Source organism: Gadus morhua, chromosome 4 (assembly GCF_902167405.1).
Source record: "Gadus morhua chromosome 4, gadMor3.0, whole genome shotgun sequence".
NCBI classification, from domain to species: Eukaryota; Metazoa; Chordata; class Actinopteri; order Gadiformes; family Gadidae; genus Gadus; species Gadus morhua.
The window spans coordinates 9,409,405-9,433,976 of NC_044051.1; the positions used below are offsets into that span (position 1 = coordinate 9,409,405).

General features: G+C 45.5%; 1 protein-coding gene and 1 long non-coding RNA gene across 3 annotated transcripts; one reads left to right on the forward strand and one right to left on the reverse strand.

Annotated features, from left to right (window-relative positions):
• Positions 1 to 123: 123 nt before the first annotated feature.
• Positions 124 to 20,722, reverse strand: mfhas1 (multifunctional ROCO family signaling regulator 1). Its single transcript, XM_030355582.1, has 2 exons — positions 17,015 to 20,722; positions 124 to 2,618 (listed from the first exon to the last, which is right to left on the reverse strand). Exons 1-2 carry the CDS (start codon positions 19,896 to 19,898, stop codon positions 2,488 to 2,490), a joined length of 3,015 nt encoding a protein of 1,004 aa, XP_030211442.1. The 5' UTR covers positions 19,899 to 20,722; the 3' UTR covers positions 124 to 2,487.
• Positions 20,723 to 21,703: 981 nt separating this feature from the next.
• On the forward strand, positions 21,704 to 24,398 carry LOC115543048 (uncharacterized). Of its 2 annotated transcripts, XR_003976653.1 has the most exons (3): positions 21,704 to 22,294; positions 22,521 to 23,436; positions 23,994 to 24,398. It is a non-coding gene; the product is annotated as an uncharacterized LOC115543048 (long non-coding RNA). The 2 variants fall into 2 exon arrangements; XR_003976652.1 differs by having other exon boundaries at positions 21,709 to 22,294; positions 22,521 to 24,398.
• Positions 24,399 to 24,572: the final 174 nt, after the last annotated feature.

Here is a 24,572-nt window from a genome sequence, read left to right on the forward strand (position 1 = left end):
TCAACTACTTGATGTCTTTGGTCATGTATAATACTATTGAGTAAAGTATTCAGCTCAGATCACCAGACACTGCTCTACAGTAGGCTAATTTAGCCAGAGAAATAAATAACACACGGATGCATGTATTAAAACCTGTAGTGGGTTTATTCATATTTGGTATTCAACATTGCATTGGGAGATGTCCTAGTTGGCTACATATAAAACAGTCTGTGCACTCTCCCACTGTCTCAGTGAGCCATGCACCACATTGCACTGTAAATAAGGGCCAAGCATTGTGTGTCAAAATACAAAAATAAAGATATTATGTACAACAGAAAAACAGTGCCCTCCAATAACAGCATTTTTTCTTCTATACAGCTGAAAAAACGTACTTGATGCATTCAAACCTTGCTATACAAGACCACAATAGTGTCATGAAGACTTACAGAGGAAAGCCTTGAAAACATATTTTTTACATACCAGGATTATCTCTTGCTTAAATACAATTTCATCGTCTTTTTGGACAGGTGAAGAGGAGTACACTTAGCGATGGTTACATAAGATATGCAACAGTGGACGACGATTGGTCATGAAACAAATGGTAAAATATTGCATCGGTTGATTTTGACATTGAAATGTACATTTCCTTGGCTTCAAGGTGGCTTCTCTTCGTGACGTTTTACTGTAAAGTTGTGTGGACTTGCTGATTCGGGCCACAATGATTGCATTATAAATATGAACAAAACGAGTGGATGAGATGGATGAGTGATTCTGTAGGCATTTGTTTTCCATAATGGGGGCTGTACAGACATTAAAACAACTATGCCGTATTTGTAATTTTACTGAGTTGCACATGCATATCCATGTTAGCCCGTTGGCTTCCAAATAAGACCTTATCCATATGACACGATCGATTAGATAAAAGTGTACAGTTGAGATAAAAAAAATCGAACAATCAAACCTTTTTTCAGAGGAGTTTGTCGGTTCCGTTGCATGTTTGTAATTCTGCACTTTAATGTGCATTAATCTAAGAATTGTGATGCGGCACTCGAGAAATTAAACATTAATCATCTTAACTGTTGCCTGAGTTCTTAAATATTTTTTTTTGACAAAATCATTTTAAATACATTCTCATTATTATTCGGTACAAATAACAGACATTTTGTTGGCACACAATTCAAAGGTTTCCCCATGTTATAGAAGTGGTGTACAAATGCAATGGGTACAATATCCTAGTTAAGATGCTAGTTTGTATTTTACGAAATTAGTTATTCCCCGGAATTTACTAAATACTTAAGGCCACCAATCATCATTTTTATAATTATTCTTCAGTGTTAATGTATTTATTTAAAGGTGATGACAGACAGATAAAACACGAAGGCAAGGGTTGTGTGATTTTACTTTGCTGTTATTTGATGCCCAGCCCCCATAAACACCATCTTCACATGGCAGACATATTGGTTAGTAGGGTGGGGATAACCTTCCTGAATCTTTGGAAACCATGACAACTCAACTCAGTACAATATTTAAAGTTTTCCCCCACAGAGTCTCATTCAGAACGAATTTCGGGTTGTCCCACCCAACTTACTAATATAGCCACTAGGTCAACAGTCTGGTGCACTCCTTCCTGTTCATGCCTCAGAGAGCCTGATCCCAGGTGTTCTTTCCCAAGGCGTCTTCTTCCTTGTTCCCACTGGGCGTTGCGTCGGAGGACGTCTTCTGGAGCCCTACGTGTGTGAGCGAGGGGCGTCACCTGGGAATCTCCCTCGAGACCGTATGATTGTTAGAAAGGTGTGCACAAACAACACTGAATTACTTGAGCCGACGAGAGTTCATCTTTTCCTTCTTGGCTATTGTGTGAAACGTGAATGACGTACGGTCTCCCAATACTGTGGTTCTGAACATGCTGAGGACCCGTGAAAGCGGAACATTTCACTTTGGTGAATGAGAGGAAAGTACAGAACAGAAAAAACGGATCCAGGCGGATGGATATGAGGTGGCTCAGAAGCGTCATGATGAGGGAAAAGAGTTTCTGATGCGCGATTGAACACTGCACCAAGTAGTGATGCTGATGCATGATACAGATGATACAGATACCGTTGGCGCTAATGTTGGTGGTTCAGCTGTTGGTTCAGTTCAGGGTAGGACCCAAAAGGACTGTTGGTTTGACCGCTCTTGTTTTTGCACAAGTGTGAACAGAAAAGATTCTAGTGACGCTTACAAGCTATTTAAAGATCGATCCAGTTGTGACATCCATTAGGTGGACCACCCCAACTAGTGACGTCACAAGCGGATCGACTTTCAAACGTCTCATCAAGACTCATCCCCCTCACACCTGGTGGTCTCTGCTTAAAAATGTCAAAATCATCCCACAAAGTGACAGGAGGCAGCTTTAGATGAGATAAAGCAGGGAAGGGGTGAGTCAGTCAGCCAGTCAGCCAGTCAGCCAGCAAGCCAGCCGGTGAGTCAGTGGTAGACGGGCGGCTGCTGCGGCTCCAATCCAGCGGGTCATTTGCAGCAGGGGCTGACGGCGGTGGGCGTGGGGGGGTACACCAGCGCCACGTCCACCCGCTCAGTGCCACCCTGGGGGCAGATGATCTCCGTGAGGCCCTCAGGGCGTGGCTGACTCAGAAGCTCACCTGAACGCACAGAGGAATAGAGAAATAGGACCTCAATGTCAATAACAACGTTATTATACGTCCTTAATAATGTTGATGGGTATCATTAATAGCATGAACATATATTTATAATAATGTAAACACATGCATACTAATGATATGTTAATAAAGCATGATTACATTTTAAACAGGACATGACATGGTTTGCTTGCAAGTGGTTCACCGTTTATCCAGTAGGGGCCAGTATATTACAGTGGAGATTTAAAAGACTGCGCAACATAGCTAATCCCAGAAGGTGGTGCTCTATGGCTTTGTCCTAACAAATTCTATAACGCAAGGCCTTCCTGTGCAGAGGAAAACAGCACAGGTGTTTCCTTACTATTTCCTCCTGGCCCAATGAACAAGTTATATTCATTCTCCTCAAAAAAAAAAATCTGTTCCGTTAAGGGGTTAATACAGATTTATATTCTAGCAAATAATTCCCATAGGGGTAAAAAGCACTTTAATAATCACAAAAATTCTGAAAGGAACACTATACTAAGAATATCTAGGAATGTAAAAGATCCAGTTTTAAGGCGTTTGTGTAGTTATTTTCTCATATAATCTCCAGTTATGCTTGTTATGAGCCTGTACATAAGCATAGGATCTATGGTGTTTCTCAAACCAAATGATCATGGATCAAGTTATTATTTGTTTTGCCTCAGTCTGTCTGACTCCTCCTTAATTCCTCTTTGTGTGCTTAATGCGTGCTAAAGATCAGGTCCATTGCCAGTGTAATCTGCCCTGTGCCGCTACAAGATTAACCTGAATTTATCATCTGCTGCTCCCATCACTACAAGCTGTAGCAAACATCCCACAGACACAAAACATGTGGCTCCCTTCAGCAATCACATCCTGTAGACATGATGCCCATAGTACTGATAACCACTGTGCAATAATTAAAGTGGCATTTATTTGCTTATGTTATGTCAGATGAATTCAAAGCCAGACTTGAAGGGGTGTTTGATTTATAAACGAAACTTAGAAAGGTCAATGATGATCAATCATATTTAATTCAGTTTTTCTCTTTTCTTCCTTGCCACTATCAAAGATGTTATGAAATTCTGAGACGTTATAATTGACAAAGAATAAATTCCCCCTCGATTACAGTTCATTAATCCACATCAATGATTTAATTCAAATTTCCTAAATATTTTTGATTGAGGACTGATTTATGTTTTTGTCACTTATTAACGCCTCATATTCCCCGCTTTAGAGCATCAGAAATAACAATTACCATCATCATCAATAGAAGCCGAGTTACAGCTGTGAATGAACTGCACACATCCCCTCCCTGGAATTTGAATCCTGTCTTGTACTGTTTACTGATGCACTGATATGTATTCGACTCCCATATTGCGCTGTTTACTAATATACCGATGTAGTTACGTGGACGGGGAGACCGGCCTCATTATCTCTGGCGGCTGGGATTTTTCCACTCCAAACTTTTCCACCGCTAACGTTGTTCTGACCAAGCACAGTTTCCACGCTACCATGAAAGGAAACCACGTCTCCTTCTGGACAGCTTGGAGGAAGAGATGTTTTCCTGTATCCAGGAAACCCTCGATGGGAGGTTGGCCTTCAACCAACAGCAGAAGAATCCGTTCAAAATAGTTTCCAAAACACTTGGTCCCCCCCCCCCCATTCCTCTTCCTCTCCCTACTCCCTTTGCATTGTGAGCCTTGCCGGTCGTCGTGGTTACTGTACAGTCACTGGAGTCAGACTCGGTCGGAAGCTTTGTCGTCATCGGACTCAGATGGAATTCAAACTTAATCACTCTTATTTCACACCTACGATTAGTGAACCAGTTTGAGCTACGTTATTTACAAAAATATAAGTTTGCATTCAACTAAAACACAATACAAATTCTCACTGCTCAACTGAAGCAGACGCGCAGTGAAACACAGGATGTGTTTTATTGTTTTCTCGTTTGGAAAACACATACTCTACCAATACCAATGTGTCTGGTGCTCATTTATATTCCCTGGATGAATCTCAAGCATAAAAGATAATTCATGGGTGATCTTTTGGCTGGTCTGTACAGAGAGGGCTACAGTTGGTCCATTCACCGATTATGCCCCATTTTAACTGCCAGGATCGAGTGTATGTACATTTGTCCAAGGAGGGAGACCTGCCACGCATTAGTATATTCTTAATACCAGTTCAAAAAAGTGAACGCATTAACATTACAAACAGACGGTGGATTGCGGCCATCCCATGACCCACTCCGTCCCCTGTGGTTCCTGTCCCACCTTTTGAAAACCCCTGACTGAATCAACCATAGGGCCTCAAAATAGATCCAACCCAGTTCTGGTAAGGAATCCACCCCAGCGAGCCAGTTTCCATCTCCACCCATTAAAACCAGATCAGTGCTAACCCCTTTAAGACCACTCCAGTGTCTCTGTGCTACAACCAAAATCAATAAGATACACCCTGGTAGACGGACTGCCCTCAGTCTGTCTTGGGAAACAATGGATCTATTTAGACTAAGAGCTTCCACTGAAAGAGAAAGGTCTCTACCGTCAGAGAACATGCCTGAGCACGAACCATCCGCCCAGAAAACCATTGTGACAGGAATTCAGACAGACAAAACATTGAGATGCGGTATTGATGTCACTTCCTTCTCCCGTTTATCCTTCCATTAATGACTGCGATGATGTCACTCTGTTTTGATTGTTTGCAAAAGGGTTTCAAGTTTCTTTTTCTTCACTGATAGCCTTCTGAGATAAAGAAAAAAGGGGACTGGTAAACCAAACAGGGATTGTTTAACCCTACTAATCCTATGCTCATCAAACACAGCACAGCCATAATTACAGAACACCGGGCCGGTCACGAATTGGGGCCAAGAATAGGATATACCATATTAGGTCACAGTCAGCTTACCACACTGGACAAAGCGATTTCAAGAGCCCATGAAAATCCCAATATTCATTAAGCCCCTTTTGTGATTATCTGCCCAGAATATACATTGGGCCAACTGCAATGGTGGTCCAAACCAAACTCAAAACATAAACTTCCTAGTGACTCTCCCCAAACAGGGTAGGGCTCTTGCTGTGACCTGAGTACAGGCGTCAAGCTCAAACAAAGCAAAAACAAAAAGACATGCAAAACGTCTCTCATGACGCAGGGGGAGAGTGTGGTTTCGTCAACAGCAAATGAATCCTGTATCATGCTTCCCTTTCCGGGCTTCGACAAAAATCAACTATCAGTGGCATCTATTTTGGTTTCTTTGTTTGGTGTCAGATCCAGTGTCCCGCTGGGTCGAGTGGTTCGAGTGGACACTGGAACGGGGGCAGCTGGGGACCGGCTTGCGGAGGCCGGGTGGGGCGACAGCGTGCACAATGGGTGTGATTGTGGTGGAGGGTATGGCCATGAGGACACAAAAGACTGTATCTCCCTAATGACCAGCTGAAGCTTCTGAGGGTCACACACAGGGTTGACCATGAGGGCCCAGGCCGTGAAGGAACCAGCCTGTGCGTGTGTGTAGGATCATGTGTTTAAAGGGTCCCTCCTTCACCACCATGGGTGAGGTTGATGAGCTGTTATTTAGCAGCCATTTTCTAACGGATCCACTTTGTGACATCACAAGCGGTAGTGTCCTTATTAGACGGGTGATGGACAGAGCCCAGCAATTAGTTTGTTCCATCCGGCTGTTTAAACCCTGATTCTAATGTCACAAAGGTGATGGAATTAGATTATTGGATGGATTTTGTAATGTCTTTTATTTACTCATTGAGTTGAGTCGAGGGCAACAACCCAGTGTCCCGAATTATCTTCTCAAATGTTGAATGTTCAAAGATGCAGAACAGGGACTTTGGCATTGATGTACATGTCCCTGACAATTGGAAAGAAAACAGAAAAATACTGAGGGCCTGGAATGTTAACTGGTGATTCCAGGTCAGTTTGAGTCGCCAATAAAGGTTGTAGATGTAGAACTCACTAGACCAAGCCAAAACATGCCTTAGAACTGTCAGATGGACAGTGCAAGTACATGGTCAAAGCTTTTTTGATTCTAGGCTATAAGGCTAATTGCAGTTTTTCTCTTGTTGCCATTCTGTATGGTCTATCATTACCTAGAATATTGATAGTAGTTCAGTTCCTATGGAGACAGTTAACGGCCAAACTGAAAACTCTGACATTATAACCACCTTATGTTGTTTCTGAAAAGATCTGAAATATTTATTTCGGTCAAAAAGACAGGGGCCAAAATGTATTTTTGAGATCGAGCTGGAACGTTAACTCGTATCACAACAATTATAGCCAGTGGCCAAATTGTATTTTTGAGATAAAACTAGTGCGAAAACACATAAGACAACAAATAAAGCCAGCGGCCAAAAGCAACGAGTAAACACCAAAAAGAAAACACACAACCCATCAGAACTTTCAAGTGCTTCTCTACTCAGCACTTACAGTCCTACCTACAGCAAACATGACCACAAACCTTCAAACAAGTCTCCAGACGTACGACGGCGGTTAGTGACATTTAGTTTGACGTCGCAAACACAGGTCAGGTCATTCGAGCTTCACACACTGAATAGAAATAGTTAGAGCAGCTCAGGTTCCGGGTGCCCACGAGGCCTGCAAGTTCAGCTGAGGAACAGGGTTATACGGTGGCCTGAATACCGACCCAAGCTTGTGACATACTCTCTCATATTGACCTTCATGGATGAATAATTGCCTTATGACCCGGTAGACAGATGAGCCCTGTGTTTACTCAGGGTAGGGTGGCCGTGTCTCAGCAGCACCCTGTTAATTATCCACACACCTATTATTAATATCTACCATATGAGACGCGTATATTCAAAGCTAATTACAGTGCGTTCATATACAAGTCGTCAGGGGGCAGGTAGGGGTTAGGCCTCTTAGGGCCTCCAAATGGGTGCTAAAATTAGGGAGCAAGTTGAGGAGGTCAGCCACCACAACTCATGTTATAAATCGCCCGATGACACTGGCTGACAACGCTCTAAATCACAGAAGGGCAACATCTTAACCGCACTCATCGGAGTAAAGACCAGTGGCTGTTGGACTGCAGATGTATGATTAAACCTTTGCGGCCGCTGTGCCACCCGTTAGCCACATGCTAATTGTAGCGTACGTCGGCAGACAATGAGCAGTGAGAATGAATGGCTGAGGCCAATGGCGGGGAGCAGCAGCTGTGTGATAAAGGTCATCGGCTCAGCCGGAGGATTAGCGCCACGCTTGTTGACACCATGTGGTGCCTACAGGGGGCAGTGTGGGCTCTTAGTCTAAAATACTGACCCCACACTTTGCCCTCTACGCACTCCGGTTAGAAAAGTTCGGACCGTTTACCTAATTTTTCGGGAATTTCCATTCTCTGTTGGTCCAATTCGGAACATTGAGGTCGTAAACTGAGTTGATGTATCGCACGTGGATGAAGTGGTACGCTCTTGTGTTAGGAAAGGGCTGAGCGTGACGGTTCCCCTTCTATTCAGACAAGTCGTGCTACTGTAGTGCAGCCTGTGACAACCACGCCTGGGTTATTAAATCCGGAATATCTTGTGACCCCAACTTCTTCCACAAATAATTTTTTAACCCAATTTCTGCCTGTAATATCAATGTTCCCAAGTGAACAATTACTATAGGCATACTAGTAGTAGTAGTAATAGTAGTAGCTTGGGTGGGCGCTACGACTCATCCACATTCAGAATATTTTCATGTGATTTCCCCTCTTTCAATCCCCTTTCCTGTCTGTCGACACTGTCCCGAAAATGGCAGGTTGTCCATATAAACCCCATATAAATATGGATAATAATGAGGAAAAAGAGAGCTGAGTCCAATACCATCATAACCCATGGCGTGGTGAGGTCTAATCCTGATATTCCTACTAAATTCCTTTAGTATTACACTGCTCAGATCTTGTGTATCACAAGATCGACACAGTGTCGGTTAGTACAGAACGTGATAATTATTGCATGTAACACCGACGTGACCAAGTCATGGGATATGGATAAGCGGCTCAATAAATGTAGTTTAACTTTTGAAAGTCAGTGTTTATGGGTCCATATGCACAAGTGCATTTGTCTCAGTTTCTCTTTGTTGGTCTCAGTTCATTATTAAAATGTGTTGTGCAATGAGCTTACATTTAACAGGCAATCTCAAATCACGCGTGTCTCCTTAATAAAAAATCAACTAAATGTGTATAGAACAATGCTAATAATGGATGCAGTATAGCAGATACTGTAGCTGCATTCTCTACTACCACACTTGTTTTTGTTATCTGGTTAGCCAACTAAGCTATCCTCATCAAAGCTAAGCTAGTCAAATGCTAACACTTAACCTCCTTTCAGCCAAATGACGACAGGGCAGTTACAGGTCTCTGGCAGTGATGACATCACCGTTGGGTTAAAAGCCTACCGCAGGAGTCACATGACTTGGCTAATGCAGTTGACTTAGAGAGCGGTGATGTAACGGGATTCATCGTCTCTGAATGATCACCTGCCCGCTGCAGGGGTCATAACCTCACTGGTACAGGAAGGACAACATTCCTGATCATTCAGCCGCTCAACAGAAAGGGGGATATTTCTCATGTTTTATACAACTTTATGACAATAAGTAAAAGACAATACAAGACAAAAGTCAAAATGTATATATAAAAAAAGCTTATAATAGTAAATATGCTGGCGCAGATATATTTTAATTCAAATGTGTGGCAAACAAACATTACATTGGTGAGCACCTGATTTTAAAGAATATGCTGAAAGTTGGTTCCGGTCAGTGTGAAAATTGTTTGAGAAGACCAAAGTGTGTCACCTAGATGTTGGAATCAAAGTTTGAAATGAAACGTTTATGGTGGAGGTCTGAATAAGAACAGCCCTAGGGGCAGCCTGTATCAGTCTTAGGTTCCTTGGTCAAATGCGCGTGAAGCCGATGAAAACCCTTCATAAAGAGCTTAAGCTCGATCAACAGTCAACATGAGCCAACTGGCTCCTCACGTTGTTCTCTTAAACGCGTGGTTGAATCACTCACCTCACTGTCGCTCCCGAACAAATTTAATCTTACGAGAACAGTCAGAGAACTGTCAGCCAACTATGAGCCAGCTATTCAGAGAATGGCCGCTTGGGTACAAAAGAGACACTTAAGATCTTAAAACCTGAACTCGTCCTCCTGAGTAAGCCGAGTCAGGCTAGACGGTCTTCCACAATAAAAGGGCAGCTCAAATAGAATCTGAATCATAATTACAATAAACCTATGTCTCCCTCTTGTTATTCCTTCCTTTCTCAAGTCCTTGTGAGGTACTTTATTAGTATTTAGTTTCAATTCTGTAAGAATCACTACCTTAGCTCTGTGGTGAACTGAGTTGAACTACATCAGAAGCCGTTATACTGCACTGAAATGTGATCTGCAGGCCAGGTTTGATCCTCCAGGGCTGCTATATCTGTCCTCAGTAGTCTGGTCTACACACACACCTTCACAATAAACCTCCAACACATTCTGGACGGTCACAGAGCTCAACGAACTCTCCGTTTAGGACTTGGCATTCGTACAACAACAACAACAGACCAGGACGAGCAAAAGTTCACAAAATGTTCTGGGGGCGGACTGCTGACCCACTGCTTTGCTGTGGCATGCTGCTCTATATCTTGCCTGTGAAGTTGAGATTGTTGTCAACTCTCTGTTGAGATCATCGTTCAGCTACCTGCATATAGTGTATGTCCAAGATTATCGTCTTTTTTTGTTCTAGAATACAATATCGTCATAGTGACACTAGTGAGGTGATGTGAATAGTAATTAGCGGTTTTGACAGTAGCGTGATGTGAAGTAGGGGGAGACAAAGATCCTCTATGAAAACGGTCACTAAACAAGGTACACGTATGCACTGAATACGTCACTCAGTGAGCAAATTGACCTTCAGCGGACCCTTCTATCCACAGCGACCTACAAGCGAGGACAATCCTTGCATATAAAAATTGGCGTTGCAGAAGGAAACGGCATATGAATATGAATTCAAATGAATTAACAATAACGCACGCATGGCAGAAAAATATTGAAATGTTTTGTTATAAAAATCCCCTGGGTTGGCCCGGGGGGACTGGTCATCCACTGAGGCCGGTAACTCCCGGCCTAATCCACACAGATCCTCTCAACAGATTATGGCCAGCGTAGCCTAGTGGCTGTGGGTCGGGCCAGGGACGACAGGGGGGGGAAAGTGGTTCACTTTCACGTCCGCTGGAGGCTTGGCACTGGAAGGAATCGATCACTGGCTGGTCGAAACCTCTTGACAGAGGAGAACCGCGCGTTATCTTGTTTTAGTAAAACCTCAAGGACTTCCAGAAGAAAGCGAGTCTAAGTGTCTATGTGCATATATCGCTGGAACCTGGTACCTCCCCCCGTCCACCAGATGGATGTCATTGTTTCTACCTGTGGTCGCTTTATTTTTAACTGCTTAATTAGTACCACAAATTTCGTATTTAATGTTTTACTAAGCCCTACCGTTACTACTTTTCCTTCCTACTTTTTTTTTTGTATTATCCCCAATGTATATTGTTGCTGTCAATCATAGCAACATACATTAGGGATTCTTCGCACCATCTCACCCATGTCATACTAGTGTACAACATACTGCGGAGTTGTTGATTAAAAATCCCACATCAGTGTATCCCTTAGGCTGAGAGAGACGGATATACAGGCCCCGCAGGCTAGGAAGCTGAAGCATTATAACACGTCCTCCTGTCCTGTCTTGCCTGTCAGGAGGCGTTGCTGCAGAGTACATGAAGAGCCTCCATGATAACACTCTCTCTGCCTTATCGGGTTATCATAATTGAGTCAACGCGGCTCCCATTAAAAAAGGCTCTTAAACCAAGCCTGTGGAACGTTAGCTGGGCACTAGCCGGCTAATTGTTCGATGTACAGTAGCAGTGTTAAGACAGTGTGTCCCTCCAATCTAGATAGCTGCTGTCTAGTCTTTTGTTCGCCGGTCCAATCGATGCACCGCAACAGTTATGGCAAGATGCACCATGTGTCAGGGTTCTTCTATATGCCATCGATGGATTCATTGCATCCAAAGTGCCTTAATTACTGGGAGTGCATGCGTTGGCATGGGTGGCCCCGGTGGGAACTGATGGGAATCGGAAATCTGCTGTACAATTCGGCTGACATGTAGTACTGATAAGAGCTTTATTGTCCACACAAACCAGAACAGAGGGATGAAACGGGCCTGGATTCAGACAGGAGACGGGGGGGGGGGGGGGGGGGAGAGTACAGTGATGGGGCAGCCCTGTAGCCCATTAAAGAGTTTTACTCTAAATAAATAAACCTATGCCAACCGTTCAGACTTCAAAAGCTCATTTCTTAACATGAGTTGCCCCAGTGGGAATCAAACCATTGAACCTGTGCAGCGTTAATGCCTGGCTCTGCCAACGGACTGACATAAGGCTAGGAGAAGTGCTCAACCTGCCAAGTCCAGAGATCCACTTGAAGCGAAGCAGTGTTCCTCCTTGAACATAGTCTCTCTATCAGTTTAGCATGGGTTGGGAAACCGAGGCGTGTGGGAGGATTAACCTATGTTTGAAAACCCTCCTCTGTCTGCTTCACTGCTTCTTCTCTTGTATTTTACTTGTACAGTTATGGCGGAACCCACTGCCACAAATGTAAACTACAGTGGTAAACACTGAAGGCCTAACACAAATACATGAAATGGCTTTGCTGCATTCAAGTGAAAGCATCAACTTTCGACCATGAATGAACCCTTCAAGGAAATCCCAAAGCTCACTAGACTAAACATCCAGTAAAAAAGAAGTTTACCAGTTGAATTGTCTTTTTTAAAAAGACATTCCGTGCATTTCTCGACCTGAGATATCAAACCCATAACAAAAGGCCTGCAACAGAACTGTCGACAGTACACAGAATTTGGAAAGACACGATGTCATCGAATGCCAGAGAACATTCTAGAGACCAGACAGGAAAAGCAGATATGACCAGGGCCGTTTCAATGGAAGTGATATATTGACGTTGAGAGGATTCTGCTCATCAGACAAGATAGTTCCAACAGGAAGCCATGGGCAACCTGCCAGTTTTTGGCGATTAGCGGTCCAGACAACCTTCACCTCAGATGTCTTGATCTGCGTCGCTGTTCCACCTCATCATTCAAGATATAGACGACAAGTAGCAATGTAGACGTTTATCCAACATTGCTTCAATATGATCATTTATAGACTTTTAAGTGACTGATGTGAGAAGTGTGTTGCATAACCATGAAGCATTCTAAACCTTAAAATTTGTTTCTATAATATGAGACGACTTCAGTGAGCGTTGCTATACTATTATTAAAGATCATGAACACATCACAGATGTTTGTTTGGATGGCTTGTTTTAAACTGGAGGGCGAATCCTCTTTCAACGGAATGTCTCTGAACTTAAAAGCCCATAAAAAAAAAGCACAAACCTCTGGGCAAGTCGAACAAAAAAGAGAAGAAAAGAAAAACACTCATGGCTACATGAAAGCCAGGTGAAAGTCTGTCTCTCAATGGAAAAAACGACACAGGTGCACCTAAAACGAAAACAACTCCCCCAGCACCAAAGATAAGTGCAGTCCTTTCCATCATGTGGTCCTATGGTCCTGCACCATTACAGCACAACTATTTGGGGAATGAGGGAAACCGGGCCGGTGTTCTCTGGCGGTCGAGGTGTCGCCGCGGTAGCCGTCTGAACCAAGGGAGAGCCAGTGTTCCTATAGGTTGCTGGGTGGAGGCTGCAGCAGCTGCTACTGCCGCAGCCAAGAATATCGTCTCCATAAAAGGACAGCGGAGCCCTATAGGGGCCGTAGCACCGTCATAATGTTTAAAATAAAAATATGTGTTGTTAATGTGGTGTGACCGGGGGATCTGTTTGGTACTTATTGTGTTCTGTTGAAAAAACCTTTAACTTGCTTTTAATGTGGTGCCCTACACTGAGCTGATTATGTAAGTGTAGTTATCTAAATCACACATTAGATATAATCCTTATGCTGTTGTTCTTATGTGTGACAAATTTTTCTAAATGTTGTTTTGGATCCCTTCTTTTGTCAAACAAAGCGTTTTTATTCTGAAGACACGTTTGGTGAAGTTATGATATTCTGATCATCTATAATAAAAATGAGATCAAATTATTCACATCCAATCATGATATTTTGTTTTTAGCATTTAAGCTTTAAAGGCCCACTATGCAACTTCAGGAATTTCTTCGCTGTTTTCTTGGTTTTGGCACGCACATTTCTCTACACAGCGCCCCCTACGGCTTCGTAGTAGATATTTTACAACACTGTCGTAACAACTCGTTGACCACCCTTCCCCATGCACTTCTACGCGAGCCATGTCTTCTTCTGTTCCTCCGACATTGGGTTTCTCTGTCTTTTTTTAGTCGGCTGATCTATGATGAATGTAAGAATCCCTTAGTTACTTGTAAATATCGAGCCAGTTCCGTGTTTGGGGGTCTGTGCCGCAAAGCAATTCATTACTTCGGGAGACCCGAGACTCCCGCGGGAGTGGGCGGCGGGTCGCCGGCAGAAACATATTCATTTTCTCCGCCAAGATGCGCAAGGGGGAGTTGAAACAACGAACAATCGAACAAAAATGTATAATGGAACAATCGCAATGACTCCTAGCCTGTTATATTAAGGTAAATCAAGCCAAATTGCCTCGCAACTGGCTGTTTATATCTAGCCGGTGCCATGTTTGGGTGTGTGTCTGTGCCGTAAAGTGTTTTCGAAACTACAATCTGACTACATTTTCGAGGATACTTCCGCCGCGTCACATCCGGAAGCGCTCGGTCCGAACACATCAAGTTGCATATGCGCTTTTTCACTGTAGAGGCCACATGGGAAAATGACACACCCACCAATCGACCCAGAAATGGATGCAGAACCATCAGCATAACTCTCAACCTGCATACTTAATGTAATTTTGGCTAAAAAAGTTGCATAGTGGACCTTTAAAGAAGTCTATTTTCCTTATTCCTCATTAAGACTATGGTGAATGGAAGGACTGCATTTTTATAGCACTTTTACCCGAACCGCTTTACAATATTGCCTAACAGTCACCAATTCATGCACGCATTCACACATTCTCACACCGACGGCAGTGTCAGCCATGCAAGGTGACAGCAGGTTTGCCGGAAGCAGTTAAGGTTAGGCGCCTTGCTCAGGGACACTCCAGGGATCGAACTAGCAACCTTGCGGTTACCATACAACTCGCTCTACCTCCTAAGCTACTGCCGACTAGGACCAAGAGTGTGCCAGACACATATAGTGTCATCCTTACGACCGCATCTACGAGGTAACACGTTTCGACAGATGGGCCCAGGACAGCGGTAGTGATTGGGTCCTGCGGCTGATTTGCATTCAATTTAGGCCCAATCCCATTTCTACCCCTTACCCCTTCCCCTTGTTTTGAAGGGGTAAGGGGAAGGGGAAAGGGGTAGAAATGGGATTGGGCCTTAACCTCATCAATAATGAAGCGCTTTAGACAATTACAAAAGTGCTCTTTGTGTGCTCCTGGTGGCCGTGAAACAACGCCTATGGCAACCATCTCCGTCCCCACACTGCCCCCAACACCGCCCGCCCTCTCCATCGGATCCCAGTCCCTAAAGCTCCGTGTTATTACCATGTATTAGCATGATCGCTGGTCCGTGTCAGGGACTAGTGCGATGGAGACCGAGCCAGCTGGCTTTGTGAGAAGCTCCAGAGCTACGCCCGGCTAAGACATTGTTCATAAAAGCCACCGCCGCCGTCTAGAGTGTAATGATGCAGACCAGCAGCAGTACCGTAGACATGAACTAATCCTCCAGGACTCCTAAAGCTGATCCAAGACCCGGGCAGGCGGGAGGGAGGGAGGGAGGGAGGGAGGGAGGGAGGGAGGGGGAATGAGAGAGAGAGACAGAGAGAGATAGAAAGAGGGAATGAGAGAGGGAGAGACAGAGAGGGAGGGAGGGAGAGACGGAGATTGAAAGGAAGGGGGAATGAGAGAGAAAGGGGTGGGGGGATGAGAGAGAGAGAGGGAGAGACAGAGAGAGAGAGAAAGGGGAATGAGAGAGAGAGAGAGAGAGAGAGAGAGAGAGAGAGAGAGAGAGAGAGAGAGAGAGAGAGAGAGAGAGAGAGAGAGAGAGAGAGAGAGAGAGAGAGAGAGAGAGAGAGAGAGAGTGAGAGGTAGGGCTGTTAAACAAAGCAGAGCCAGATACAGAGTCTAATCAAATGTGAGAATATCAGAAATGTGGACTCACACTACATCCTGAAAGGCTTAAGGGAGGGTAATATTGCCAAAATAAACAAATTTTACTTGGACCAAACCATCCTTAACAAGGGCTAACAGCTCAACAGTGTGAGTCTTTTACGAAAACCCCATTTTATTCCAGAAGATTGATAAGGGTTGATTCAAAAACCCTCACCCAGGTTAAAATCCAATCTGCTATTGGCCTTTCTTCTCCCTGTCCACCTACTTTCCTGAGGTTCTTCACTGTCCTGTCACTCTTCACTTTCCTGACTCACTCTCTCTTCACTGTCCTGACTCACTCTCTCTTCACTGTCCTGTCACCCTTCACTGTCCTGTCTCACTCTCTCCACTGTCCTGTCACCCTTCACCGTCCTGTCTCACTCCCTCTTCACTGACCTGTCTAACTCACTCTTCACTGACCTGTCTCACTTTCTCTTCACTGTCCTGGCCATAAATGCATTAAAGTCCATGAAAAATAGATGAAATAGTAACGCCAATCTAACTGTGTTTGCTAGTATCCATGTTTTGAGTAGACCTTTGATTTGTTAGGGTAATTTCTTAATACAGCAAAGCGTATTTGAAGCAATGTAATGATGAAACACAACAATGTGCTTCTACCATTGCAAATGCAATTTGTATATCATTTGCATAAAACAATGCAGGAAATGTCATTATAATCATGTCATGCAATGTTGACGGATTGAGCTATACTGCAGAGCCGAAACTATGATTCATACTGACTAGTTAGCGCCTGTCTGATCCACTGTTGCCTTAATCTCTTAAACATATCTGAAAAAAAACAGTCAATGTTGCTGTCATATATCCCTCCCACCGCTGTTTCCATCGAATAGGAGTCACAGCTTCCTCTGACATCATCACTTGCATTGCCTCGAATTGAGTTGACTTCCAACTGTGAGACTGCGCTGTGAAATGTTGTCATGAGCCAAATTTGCCATACACTTAAATGGTAAGGAAATCCAAAGGTGACGGTGTGAAATTGTGAATACATCATGCATTGTCATGACCATGAATATTATAATGTAACATACATGCATTGAATGCAATCGAGTCATTCAATGTAATCGTCCATTAGAAAAGAGTTTGGTTATCACGAACAAGCTTAAAACTGGTCAAACATTTAAGTAACATCTCAAAGTCGCACAATGGTGACATTACCTGGAAAGCGGTGCGGGCTGGCCGACCCATTCTTGAGGCACTTGGAACACAGGATATGCACCGAGTAGAGGAGGCCCGGCCACTCCTGCAGCAGGACGTTCAGCTCCTCCACCAGGGGCGTCACTGCCTGCCACGCCGTCCAGATGTTGGGCAGCGACGCGTGGCTCGCGATGGACAGCGTCCCTGCCTGCGGCCGGTGGCTGATCACCACGGGCACCTTGCCGCGGTGGGCGAAGATCTGGTGGCGGCCGTCCGACCGCTGCACCACGTGTCTGTTGATCTGCACGCTGAAGCGCGTGAACAAGCCCGGCGGGAAGACGAGCGGGAAGCTGTACTCGATGTGCAGCTGCTCCACCGAGAACGGCGGACACTGCTCCTCCTTGCCGCGGCCGCCCATCCAGGCCTCGGCGCGCGGCACCTCGTCGCTGACGTAGCTGGGGAACTTGTACCACGCCGTGGCCCCGTTCAGGGGCTTGCTCCGGGGCTTGTTGATGCAGTAGCACATGCCCATCTTCTCCAGCAGCTCCATGATCAGGTGGAGGTCCTGCTGCGTCTGGATGAGCGGCCGCAGCAGCAGCCGGATGACGTTGGAGGGCAGCAGGCCGTGCTGCAGGAAGCCCTCCAGGTGGTGCTGCAGGTGGGTCACCTTCAGCCGCTCGCCCTTCTCCCCCTCCATGACCAGGCTCACCCGGCCCTTGTCCCCCCGCTCCCCCTCCGACAGCAGCCGGTCCAGCAGCGTGGACTGGTCCCGCTGGAAGAAGACGTTGAGGATGGCGATGAAGCGCGGCAGGTTATGGAACACGTACTCCTTCAGCGTCGGGCTGTCCTCGAAGTAGAGCAGCTTGCCGCTCTCGTGGAGGTAGGACAGGGCGCTCTGCAGCCGGTCCTCCGTCAGCCCCGCCTGCAGCCCCAGGCGCGCCGAGTCCCACCATGACAGCCAGAGGTCGGTGGGCTTAAAGTGCAACTCCTCCAGCACCTGCCAGCTCATGGGCAGCACGCGGTGGAGGTTGGGGAAGATCTCCCGGTGCTCCGCCACCGCCATGAGCTTCTCCCGCAGCCTCTGGACGTTCACCTGGCTCGCTGTGCAGCTGACGCACAGCACCGGCGAAAGGATCTGCAGCCGGTGGTTCAGCATGTACTGCAGCTGCGTCTTCTTCCGCCGCAGGCTCCGGTCCGAGACGCCGTAGAAAAGGACGTGGGGGCTGCAGGAGCGGAGGTTGAAGCCCTGCTCCAGCCCTTGATCCACCTGCAGGAAGAGGCTCCTCAGAGCCTGGACGTCCGCCTTCTCCTGCAGGGAGATCTGCCGGTGGATGTCCAGGGTCTTGCCCTCCAGCTCCGCTTCGCCGCAGAGGTCGGCGTGCGTGCCCACCAGACACACCACGGCGTGGGGTACTTTGGCAGTGAGCAGGTGGAGGTAATACCCCACGTGCGCGTAGAAGTTCCTGGGCGAGTACGCCTTGAGGTTCACGACGAGGATGTACAGCGCGCCCGGCGACAGGAAAAAGGGTTTGATGAGGTCGTAGTTCGGCTTCCCTGACAAGTTGTACACCAAGAACGTGAGGCTGCGCTCGGCGTCCGCGACCCAGTTGGTCACCTCGATCCCCTTCTTCCCTGGGGAGCCGGTCGAGTCCCTGTGCTGGTCGACCACACTCTGCCTGAGCAGCGTCTTCCCACTGTTAGTCCTTCCCATCAACACAAGCTTCAGCCTGGGCTTGATGGCCAGCTGGGAGTGGGCGAGCTCCTTCTGGTAGGCCGCGATGTAGGGGATCCCCTTCATGCACACCTCGTAGGGCGGCTGGATGAGCGGGTTGTCCTTCACCTTCCAGATGTTGACCTTGGCGAGCTTCCCGAAGTTGTCAGGCAGTATGGCTATTTGGTTACCCTGCAACACCAGCTCTTCCAGGTTCTCCAGGTCCACGATGGAATCCGGCAGGTACGTGATGTTGTTGTTGTCAAGCCACAGGTTGGCCAGCTTCAAAAGTTTCCCAATCTCCTCGGGGACCGACGTCAGTCTGTTTCTGCTGAGGTACAGCTCCTCTAATCCCGTGATATTCAAAATGACACTGGGGAAGTTCTCAAAGTCGTTTGAGGAAAGGTTCAGCATCTTCAGTCTCTGGAGGTTACCGAAAGAGGCAGGCAGTGCAGTGAGGATGTTACTGTCCAGCATGAGGCTCTCGAGATTGTGCAGCTGACAGAAAGTGTCGGGTAACCTGGAAATGTGAAGACTACTCAGCCAAAATATTTTAATAGACTTTTGCAGCTTTGTGATGTCTCCTGGCAGTGTCTCAAATTTATTCCCAGAGCAGTCGAGTTCCTCCAGGTCCCGCAGGGCAAGGATCTCAGAGGGGAACTGGTTGAGCTTGTTGTGATCAGCATCCAGCGTGTGTAGCTTGTTGAGCTGCATGAACGACCGGGGCACATCACGAATGTCATTGAAACTCACGTCGAGCTCCTCCAACCCCTCAAGCGCCCCGATTTGCGATGGCAGGTACTGAATCTTGTTGTGACTGATGCATAGCTTTTGTAACCGTTTCAACTGGCCGATGTCCTCCGACAGGCTCCGCAGGCAGTTGTGACTCATGTCCAGTTCCACGAGCTGCCCAAGCTCAAAAACGACAGAAGGAACGGAGGTAAACTTGTTTCTGCGGAGGATGAGGATACGCAGGTTGTTAAGGGTGGATCCCAGACCATCCGGTAGCTCCTGCAGCGAGTTGTTTCCCAGATTGAGCACCTCAATCTCTCCAATATCATCGGGCAATATAATCTTTTGGTCGTCGGTAGAGCAGAGGGTGAGTTGGCGCAGGTTGCTTCGCAGCTTCCTCGATCGGATAGCCGCATCCCTCCACAACCTGGCCGTTTTCAGACTGTTCTCCTTGTCCTCCATAGTGTTGCAGCCCTACCCCTCCTCCTTGTTTTCATTGGGAGTTTTCATCGATTCCTTTGCGTGGGGAGCATCTTGGTACCGCGCGCCACAGCACCGCCTCTAAAGTCCTCACTCCGAGAAAAGGTGGCTTGTTTCAAGCCACACAAAGATCAAGCTTTTCAATCGTAACCAGACGACCGAATCTGGCCGCGGGTGCTCTCCACTCATCCTTTCCTCCTGCGCCACACACTCTCTCTCACACACACACACACACACACACATATATACACACACTGCACAATAAGAGAAACCTGCCTCTATAGTAAATCCAACATCAATCCCAAGTTATTTCTCCCGTGGCGCCTGGGCATTCTCGCTTCAACGACAACAGATCGCCATCGGTTGTAAACATGACACGGGCTACTTCTTGTAAATCACGCCGCTTAGCTTCCGCTGCTATCCGTGCGTTGCTCCCTCTGGTCGGCCAGCGAGGGGAGAGTGGCTCGCTGCTCCTGGTGGAGGAGCGACGCCCGACCTCTGCGTCACGTTGCTCAATCCACCTTCCTTCCTGGGTGTGTTAAAAAAGGGAAAGCGATAGCGATCTACCGTTGGATTTGGATATAATCAATTCGCGCCCGTAGCTGTTGGTTATTCGAGACGCCAAGCGTTTAGTTACTTAAAAAAATGTCAAATAAACTCCACTGACGTTTATAACGGCCAGCAACAGTATTTATAACTGCTGTCCTTTGTCATGTAGTACATAATCAGGAACACAAGAATGGTGTTACTTCCACCACTATAGGGGTGATTGTAAAATGAAACAACCCAGACAAAAGATCAATGTGAGTAGTCCACAACAAGCATTGTGTCATATACATCTAATTTTCCTCGCAATGCTGAAAACTGTTTTATGCAAATAAGTCGGTACGCTGTCGCCCCCTAGCGGGACTTCCCAGTCACAGACAGACATGCGTGAGCAACAGTCCCGAGGGTGGTGTTTCCCATACAACCTCATTGTGAGAAATTTACCGGTATAAGATATGGTTATTTCTCAACTTAAGGTGAATCACTTCCGTGAGAAATTACCTAAAACGGGTAAGATGTCAAGGCCAGGTGGACGGTCGTATGTTGAAATAATGATCTAAAAGTCGAGGTGGAATGTATTTCTGTAGGGTCTGTAGCCTATATTTCAGTCAAAATGCGTAAGATTTAACCAAAGATTAATAAATACAACAGAATTAGAAAACATTAACTGTTAACCTGTAAAGGAAATTGCGACAGCAAAAATTCGTAGGAAATTATTTTTTCTTTCAGATTGCGAAGATGACCAAACGGAGAGGCAGATCAGATTCACCAAATATTTCGACAGCACAGGGCGGAGAAAGTCCGTTACACAACCAAACTCTCTAAACATTGTGTAAAATAAACAAGAACCATTATCGGAGATTATCAATTTGAGTGTCAACAGACAAACAGAAATAATATATAAATGTCTAACATATATAAATGTAACGATTAAATAGGCCTACAGTATGTTGCTTCTAAAAAGGTTATGACAATATTGTCTATCAAATGTTATTTAATCTATTGTATATTTTGAAAAAATAAATAATTCAAACCCTCAACATAGCTTTATCGATTTTCATGTTGACCTCCTGACAGATCGTAAACCTTGTCTGGATCAGATGTGAGGCTATAAACATGATGTAATCACAGACATCAGGGACTGATCCGTGCTTTCATGCCCCCTCAAGGTTGGAACGTTCCTGTCCCCTGTCAGTCTCCCGTACAGACACACAGAGACAGTATTACAGGTCAGTCGTTCCTTATTCTAGTCTCCTCTGGAACAAGTCAGGGAACAGAATAGACTCTTGTGGCTAGAATGTTCCTTGCCGAATGTTCGGGGTTCAAACCGCAATGTCGGCAGCCTAAAACCCCCGCCCCCCCGATGTCCTAACCCCCACCTGCTCCTTAAGTACATCTATCACTATCTTTTCCCTTGTCAACGTCTGCTCAATAATAATTGGGTTGCTGTTGGGGAGTAATTCCTTGACCTTTTGAGGTCAGGCCTGAGCATGACGCGTTTAAGCCTTCTGAATGTGTGCATACGAAGGCCTTTAAAACCTCCTCAATAACAACTTTCAACAACAAGCCGGGGTTGAAACGATGCCACGTAGTTTGTGAGGGCACTGACAGTGCAAAGGTAGACGTATAGCGGTTGCCGTCTGCACGCAGTCCTGTGTTTGAGTCCTGTAGCCCCCGAGGACACGGGGACGGCTTCAGTAAACATGTTTGTGGTCATGCTGAGGCAAATGTGGTTCAATGTCTGTGCCCACAGTACATTGATAACACTGCTGGGGATAGGAGTCCTTCTCTAAACTGTGATTGAAAATAACCATGCTCTCAATCTTCTGAAGGTATTTTTGAATATCTGTTTTATATGCAACTGCTTATGCCGCCTTTGAGATAAACCTGTAATTAGTTATTGCAATGCTCAACAAAAGTGGTGTCAAAGAAGAATTACATTTTGTGTGATACTGTGTCATCAAGTTTTTAGTCCCAGTTGCGTTATTTATGTACCCAGTTGTGCGATTGTGCAGGTGCACCAGTAACTAAGAATAGATTTTTTTGTACCCCTTTTAGATACTCGCAGTGGAACCGTTCCAGCCTGGCCTGTTGATTCGTGCTGACACAACAGAGCAGCACGAATCAACTGTGGAGAACAGAAAATATTTTATCTGCCAGGAATCGATGGTGACCTTCGACCAAGAAAAACAAAGAAAAAGGACAGGAGACCCAAAAATATAAACAACCCCATAGATAAAACAGTGTAGACTAGTAGCGCCTCAGTAAAATTATTTGTTGAATGTCTAGTAACCCTATCACAACCATTTTATGTCTAATAGGATGCCAAACTACATCCGATACAGAACCGCCAAACCATTATCCATGCCTCTTCATATTATATTACAGTTGCAGCTAGTGGTGTTCTGTTACCATGGTGAATGGATAGCAAGTTTAAGTCCCCAGCTCAACTCTGGGATTTGGTTAAAAAAAGGCAGTGCGAGACATAGCAACAAGGTGACTTACTTAGATATGTGTTTCCATTCAGCCCTACTGTTCAAGCGAAAACACTCTCTTCAAAACCATTAATAAAATGGATGAAGCATTTCAAACAATGCATATCTTGTAAGTAGAAAGATTCTTCAAAAGCAAACGTATCGGAACAATGTTTGACTCTCCTTTTTGAAAATATCTGATATGTCTTTGCATCAGCCTCCTATATATAAATGAGAAAGAAGAGAACCAAATAATGGTAAATAGTGTTTGAATAGAAAGGAACATTAAAAACCCACTTCTCAGAAAGGGTCATTCTGACACTCAGTGCTATGGTTGCCTAGCGGCAGCCTCCCATACTGGGCGTGGCCCAACTCCCCTGCCTCAGCTACTGTTCAATATTTCACAGCAGATGATGTCATGACTCATGATACGTGCCAGCCCAGCCCCACCAGTCTGCATCAGAGAGGCTCCATCAACCTCCGCAACCGAGGGGAATGAGGTGGGGCAGCTAGGATGAATGATCCATAAGACTTGGGCATTTTACGATGAAAGCATCAGATTTGGTTCATATGTTGGTTTTGATTTAATGAAACATTAAAGATATGAAGGGGCTGTGAATTTGGACCCTGGGGGGCCATGGCAGCTATTTTTTTAAATGGCTACCTAATACCCTCTAAAAAAGATTCAACCAGATTAAACAGGTTTCAATGAGTCTTGACGATTGCAAAAACGAGTTCTGTCTGGTAGGATGAGATGTCAGAAAAACAGACTTCACTGCTTGTTGTCAGAATTCTTCCCTTTACTTTCCCTCAATATGGAATAACAAGAAATAAATACAAGACTAGAAAGGCAGTCCCTTTAACGCTGTCTGGCCCACACCAGGCCTATTTGCGAGGGGTCATTGCATTGATTTGTTATTTTAGCAACTACCGCCCATGACAAACCAGATAAGGAATCCTGGTGAAATCGTAATCAGTTTCCCAAAATAGTCCAAGTGAGTTTCTAGTTTCCAACTGCCCTTTTCTTTCATAACTGCTTTCTTTCTGGTTCTCTTAGCAGGTCTCCCCGCGACCTGCGGTATCAAACAAACCGGCCCATCTGTGAGTTTATTTCACCCTTTCTAAATCACGACAGCAGTACAGTCTTAACTAATACGCCAATATAAATTAAAGGAATGGATCACCCCAACAATACAATAATTTAAAAATCTGTTTATTGTACTCTTCAGCAGTTAACATACATAGAGTAACATTAGGCCATCATTATTTAAGATGTAGCCGTTGTTCTCAGGCTTCTAGATAGCTATGATTTCTACTGAACTTCAAAGCACCGCATGCTCAGGTCTTGCGGTGTGCTCCTGCCCGCGGAACAGCAGATAGTCGAGGAGGGAGGCTTGAGGTCGAACACCAGTTTTTTCCTTGTTTACCTCCGAGGCCTGGACTGAGCTGATGAGCGGCGGGGATAAGCAGGAACAAAGACTTGGTTGTCCTTCTGACTCCTCATCTGACAGCCTGAACCTATGGTGTGTCCGAGACGTGTTCAACGAAATGCATTTCCACAATGCTTTGCAAATTCCGAGAAACACAAGCTTATTAACGGAATAAAAGAAAGGCACAAAACAGGCACAAAACACAA